This window comes from Microtus ochrogaster, chromosome 2 (assembly GCF_000317375.1).
Source record: "Microtus ochrogaster isolate Prairie Vole_2 chromosome 2, MicOch1.0, whole genome shotgun sequence".
NCBI classification, from domain to species: Eukaryota; Metazoa; Chordata; class Mammalia; order Rodentia; family Cricetidae; genus Microtus; species Microtus ochrogaster.
In genome coordinates this window covers 80,384,895-80,391,919 of record NC_022010.1, presented here as the reverse complement: position 1 = coordinate 80,391,919, position 7,025 = coordinate 80,384,895, and the positions used below count along the sequence as shown (strand labels likewise).

The 7,025-nt window shown below is 34.9% G+C and overlaps 1 protein-coding gene across 1 annotated transcript in view; it reads left to right on the top strand.

The window, feature by feature from the left end:
• Nucleotides 1-7,025, top strand: part of Gbe1 (1,4-alpha-glucan branching enzyme 1) — a 241,182-nt gene that overhangs the window by 179,053 nt on the left and 55,104 nt on the right. Inside the window, exon 12 of the mRNA XM_005345231.2 lies at nt 831-1,002. Within this exon, the coding sequence (XP_005345288.1) occupies nt 831-1,002 (172 nt within the window). The remainder of the gene's footprint in view (nt 1-830; nt 1,003-7,025) is intronic.

Below are 7,025 nucleotides of genomic sequence, written 5' to 3'. Positions count from 1 at the left end.
GGGGAGGGAAACGGGAGGCAGTGGCGGGGAAGAGACAGAAATCTTTAATAAATAAATAAAATAAATAAATAAGTAAATAAATAAATGATAAAATAGCCTATTGGTATAATAGGTTTATAATTTTAAAGACTTCCAAAGTGGCAGTTTCAACATACCGAGATTGTGCACTATCTCAGAACACACATTTCACTATCTACTCCTGATCTGTCAGTGATGAGTGCTTTCGTTAGTTACAGTTTCTAGTCTTCATCAGTGCACATTGTCAGAAACCTCTTTTCTGCTGTCTAGAGCACTAACGAGCCACCTGTCCTAATCATCAATTGTGAACTTCAGATAAAATGAACTAAATAGAAGTAGGAAGTGAAGAAACAACGCAAGCTTGAATTTTTATCTCATAAGGGGAAGAAAGGCTCTTTGTAATTTATCTACTTTACTATTTCACATACATATACATAGGTATATTTTAAATTTTCCCCATTGTTTCAATAGCAATGGAATCATGGTATATAATTTTTTGGGTCATGTAATATTTTTACCATTATAGGAAGTGTTTTAGAAAATCTTAAACTCCATCGTAACTATTCAGTTTTCTAATTGATTCTTATCAATCTTTTTTGAAAAGTAAACATTGTCTTAAAGACCACATCATTCCCATTTACCAGCTACCTTTCAGCAAAAAAAAAAAAAGTAACCACTAGAAATTATGGGTTCAAACACCTGTCCTTTATGGATTGCTCTCCTTATTACCTAGTGCTACACTGCTTGCTGTTAGCTATAATGCTCAGCCTTAGTAGCCATGTTCGTCTTATCTCTGTGAATTGTTTCCGTAGGCACTGGTTGGCGATAAGACACTAGCATTTTGGCTGATGGATGCCGAGATGTACACGAACATGAGTGTTCTGGCTCCTTTCACTCCAGTTATTGATCGAGGAATACAGCTTCACAAGATGATTCGGCTCATTACTCACGGGCTTGGTGGAGAAGGATATCTCAATTTCATGGGTGAGTGTGAGTTAAACAGAAAATGCATCTGTTCTTAAAATGCTATCTACTATAAATGAAGAATATTTTAGTTTGATCTTTCAGATTCAAAAATATAAACTTTAATTTTATTCATTATTTTTGTCAATAAGAATGCTGAAATATTTTTAATCCAAAATTGGTTTAAATGTTTTCATTCTGATGTTATTATAGAATTTTAATATTGAGCATAGTAAATTTGTAGTTGTCATACAACAATCTAAAAAGCAGATCATTGGAATTTTCTCTGAAGTAGTTGCATACCAGATATTGTCACAAGTGTGAACGTCATGGCTGAGGGACATTGTGAAGAGCAGAATACTCAGTTTTAAAAGCAGCGAATGAGTAGATGGTTCTTACCTGAAGAATCCTGACTAAACTAAGACAAGGAAATTAACTGACATCTTTCTATATCATCTGCTCCACAGCAAGCATCTGAGTGCTTGGGTTTTAGGAGAGCTGGCTTTGTTAGCTAAAGAAGAACAGACCGAACTATAAAACATGTCCAGGAGCCTGATTTCTGTTTCCACAAACACTGCTTCCAAGTGTTAGGTTTCTGTCTGAGAGTTCTTACATGGAATCTCCGCTTCTTCAGTATTCTCTCTGTTTTCAATGTTCTCTCTCCTGATTTCTGTTTCCACAAACACTGCTTCCAAGTGTTAGGTTTCTGTCTCAGAGTTCTTACACGGAATCTCCGCTTCTTCAATATTCTCTCTGTTTTGAACATAGGCCCCCGACGGTTCCTAAGGTGGACCACTTCCCTGTTTCGTGTTTCTCAGAGTAGGGCAATGTCTGTAGAGCTGGGGCATTTGTTCATCTACCAAAATTGTTAATCGTAATATTTCCAAAACACTCATTTTCACACATTGTAATCAACCTAAGAAAGACAACATTTGTTCTGTTGGGAAACTCTTTTCACAAAATTGTCAAGAATAACAAAAGAAACAACTGCAGTTGCTTCTAACATCTATCTTTCTATAAGGCTGATGAATTGACCACATGTGTGATAGCCAATGTAACTTTCAAGCTGTTCGTTTATATCGGGCCTAGAGCACTGCTCTAATTTTAATTAATTCTAATTCATTTCTTGAAACAGATAGCTCCTAACTTTAATGCATCCTTTAAAAAAAATCAGTTTATCATGCTGTCTTATCTAAGTATGGTATTCCTCTGCTTTTAAATAAGTCATACCTTTAATAACTTTAAATTTTATAATTAGTAAGATTATTTGTAAAATTTAATATTTCCCTACTAACTGTCATAGCATAGTATACTTTAAAACATTTAGGAAATTAATTTTTAAATGGGGATAGTTATAGAAATTATAGTAAATACAAGACTATTATAATTATATTATAGTTGCTCACATTTTAGTTGTTTTCATTTTTTTAATTTTGTTTTTACTTTTACACTGGTAGATATTTCTTTAAAAGTAAGAAAACAGTCATTTTTATTTAAATGTTTACATGCTTTTTTATATGGTTTTGTTTCTCTTTTTTGGTTGTTTAAGAGAGGAAAAACACATGGAGTTGAGTGGGCAGGAATGTGAGGGGATCTGGGAGGAGCTGTGACAGGGAAAGTGATCAAACTGTATTCTTATTAAATATTCAAAGCCAAATGAAATGACTCTGTCATTTTTGAACACTTAGGTAAGTGTTCTGCTTATCGCATCATTCAGCTCCATCTGTAGAGTCCTACAAAATCCTTATTTGGCTGATTTGTTTTTGAATTGTTTCTGGATACAGCATTTCTAATTTAGGGTTTCAAAAATATAGATTATCAATCACAAGAGAACTGCCATGTAACTTAATAAAATGAAATGTGTCACTCATTTTTTAATTTTTCTTTTTCCTACTTTTTTTCTGCCTAATCTTAGTGCGTAAGAAATCTGAGGACAAGGTTAGGTGAATACTAAATTGCGCCTCATTCCAACTGCAGCTGCTGTTGTTGCAGCCCTGTGAGGTGAAGGGACATGTTTAATGGTGGCTAACTGGGAGTGACAGCAGCTGGACCTTGTTCATTCTCAGGGTGCTTAACTTGAGAATATGATGCAGTAATTATACATAGCTCAATTTGTAGATTAGCCAAAACTGTGTGTCTAATGACTGAATAGATTAGAGGAGAAAACGATCTGGTTCTAATCCAGTCTTTTAAATGTTTACATTTTTGAATAGGCACAAGGAATCTTTATTCTGATTTTATTGTGGGGCAGGGGTGAAATGATTTAGTGCATATATAAAATGCAGTGTTACCAAAATGTAACTATACTCAACTGTTACATAAATTTACTATTTTTAATATTATTAGTTATAGGTCCTGAATGGTGGTTTAATTCCATAGAGGTATATTAGAAATATTTTTAAAAGGTCCATTGATAAGTATAAGAATTGCTTTAAGGTGCTTAATCCATTTATATTTTGTGGTGTCAGATTGTATCTGGCAACAGGGACTCTTGCTGGCTCATAGTCTTGAAGGCGTATTTGACAATGGACTTAAAAGGAAGCTTCAGGGCGATTTGGAGTTTGAGAGAAAAGAACAAAAGAACAAGTGAACTGAGGACCTCAGCAGCATCCAGGAGCGGAGAGATGGATCTGAGAGACAAAAGGGCATGCCTTCAGAAATAGAGTTCAAGGATGCAGTCAGGCTCAACCAGTTCTTATGCAGCTGCCTGGGAGAGGAGTATATGCGGAGGGACCAAGAGTGCTAGAATTTCAGGCAAAGAGCTTAGAATGTTTTCCAGTATCAGGGAAAGCACGAGGTTTCATCTTCTTTGTGTTCTGACTGAGAAAGTGCCCAGGCTTAGCAGGGAGGATCTGAGAGTCACTAAGTCCAGGGAGTGGATTGTGGGGTATGTGTTCATATCTTTTGAAAGACAAAATTTTCTGCCTGTCTTTTAGTGAGTGTCCGGGTATATCATGTTTCTTAAAGTGATTGTGATAGACAGCTTGCCTGAGCAGTATTTGCCTGTCTAGGTGACTGACAAGCTCATTTGTGGTAGCATATCTTTGTGATAGTATATTATCTGAGGCAGGCTAGAATGTCTTCTGCTTATCCAGAGCCAGCACTGATTAGGTTAAAATAATAATAATAATAATAATAATAATAATAATAATAATAATAAATACTGAGAGCAGGAAATATTGATCAGCATTAAGAGCCCTTACTGATTTTGCTTTGGTTCTGTTCCCAGAACCCATAAAACACAGCTCACGACTCTCTGTAACTTGACCATGTTCTCTTCTAATCTATGTAGTCAGCTGTGTGACTGGGGTACACATTTATGCACCCTCATACATGTAAATATACATGAGACATAAATAAATAAATACATCTAAAAATTAAATGAATAATTCAATAAAATACCCCCATTTACCAAAGGGAGATACCCTTACTTAATGGGCTTCAACAAAGCCCTTCTACCTCCTCTTCCATATGGTATTTTAAGTCTTAAGGAGGAGCAGTCATGATAGTTTTTCTTCTTTAAGCTTAGTTTCTTACCAGACATAGGAGGTTGAGCCCAAAATTGATCATGAAGGAGATACCTATTTTTAGTAGTATCTAAGCCTGCTTAGTTCTAGTAACCTACATATCAAGAACAGGTAATGACTATTTGTTAAAAATCATCGATCTTTTCCCAGTTTCTGTTGTATAATATATTATGACATTTGTGTAGTCAGTATTATCAGGAGTAAATATTACCTTTTCATATACAGTAATAGATACTGAGTAGTTCTATTAAGGCAACCTTAGATTTTATGTATAAGAAAGTAGTCAGTTTTCCTTCCTTGTTTTAGTTTTTTTTTTTTACTTTTATTAAGCCATTAACTTGTCATATGTATCTGTTGGGTAATATCTATGGAAAACCAGCATATATACAACACCAGAACAAATTTAATGGGGTTTTATGGTATTCCTATCCACACCATTTATACACACACACACACATACACACACACTCAAGTGTGCACACATGAGAAAGCAAATTTGCTCTTTGCGGGTTCAGCCTTCAAAGATTTTTTATATGCGAATATGAACTGCACACAGTGACAAAGTAAACAGACAAGGCAAGCAGCAAGCTGAGTTAGAATTGCATTTTTAGCTTCCTCTATCCATACAGTTTGTAATCGGGGAGTTCAAGAAAGCCATGTTGAAATTAGAGTGAAGCATGCTTAATGAATTTGAGGGTTCATTTGAAATTAAACTTCATTGACAGCATTAACTTTAAAATAAACGAATAAATGGGAAACAAAATGCCTTGAGAAATAATTTTATGGTGCTTTGTTGTTTTGGTTTTTAAGCAAATTTGATGGGGAAAGAAAGGTGGGGACTGGAGACAGTTTTGTAATTCAGGGTGCTTACTCTGCAAGAATGGAGACCAAGTTTGGATCCCCAGAATCCAGATAGAATCTATATGCTGTAATACAAGAATCTGTAATCCCAGAACTCCTATATGGAGAAAGGAGGGAAACAAAAGAATCCCTGGAAGCTAGCATGCCAGCTAACTTGGCGTTAGAGAGAGAAAGCAAGGCCTTCTGTTAAACCAAGTAGATGGCACTAACAGAGGCCCAGGGTTGTTCTTTAAATTCTACTTGTGGTATAGATTGTGTAAACACATATTCTATATGCATGATTGTACACACACACACACTCTCTCACACACACACACACACTATAATTTGCAAAAATTGTTCAAGTACTCTGTACTGTTTAAGAAAGTCCTATTCGTCACTGAGTGCCTTTATAGGTTTTTACTGTATTTAATGAAGCTAGAAGAATATGGCTTTAAACAATCCAGTTACTATTAATTATATTAATGTGCATTTTGTAGTTTTTATAATCCTCATAAAATACGCTTTGTGGTTAAAAATAAATATAAATTGAAAAGCTTAAACTTCACACACAGAATGGCCTCAGTGAGAACATGTCGACTGTTAGCAGAGAAAGAGAAGACAGACCTCCTCAGATATGGTCTGGATCATCCCCCAAGCTGGTGATGCCAGGCTATCATGAAAATATTATATTTTCTTAACCAGTTGGAAGAATGACAGCCATGTTACCTCATTCAGTAACTCCTCAGGATTCAGTCAGAATTAGGTGACTACCCTGTATAGTAGTTATATTACCAGCATAAAATACAAATACTACGACTGCACCATTAATTCTTTATGTACTCCTTTATGTAACGAGGGTAATAGCACTGACAGCAATTAAAAACTGCCTAGAATTATAAAAAAAAATAAAGTAGATATTTAATGATTATGAGGTAACCATATACAAACATTTAATGTATAAAGTAAAACAGAATGGGGCCATATAGACAGCCCAGTTGATAAATGCACTTTTCCCAAGACTAAATAAGTTTGATCCCTGAGATCCACATGGTGGAAGGAGAGAATCAAGTTTTACCCTGACTTCTACTTGTTCCCCATTATATGTGCAAACACACACACACACACACACACACACACACACACACACACACACACGCATGTGCCGTGATGCTGTAAAGTACTAGCAGACACAATGTAAAGGAAATAAGCAGACACAATGTAATAGCAAGAAAGAATCTATATATAATATAGTCCCACCATCAGGAACCCAAGGCAGAAAGATTTTTTCCAGCATTAACTGACTTGAAGACCTGCCCTGGGTACATGGTAAGATCCTAGATACTAAAAAATAGAAAAGAAAATTAGAACTCTTTAGTCATTAGTTTAGAAATAATGTGATATTTCTTGTGTTTTAACTGACAGTTTTATTGTGAAAAAGTTTCCACTGAGTTACTTCTGGAATTTCTTGTAAAATACTTTCCAACTTAAAATATGTTTGGAGCACAAAGCAGTTGTATAATAAATATTTTCTTCATTTAAACATGTCTTTTATAACTTTTATGAAGACCTTTTTTTTTTTCTTTTTGCCTAAATGGGAAATCTTTGTAGAAAATACTTTTTTAAATACTAAGATTCTGCCAGTTTGTGTTTTGTTTGTCCCTGATTTTTCTTCTT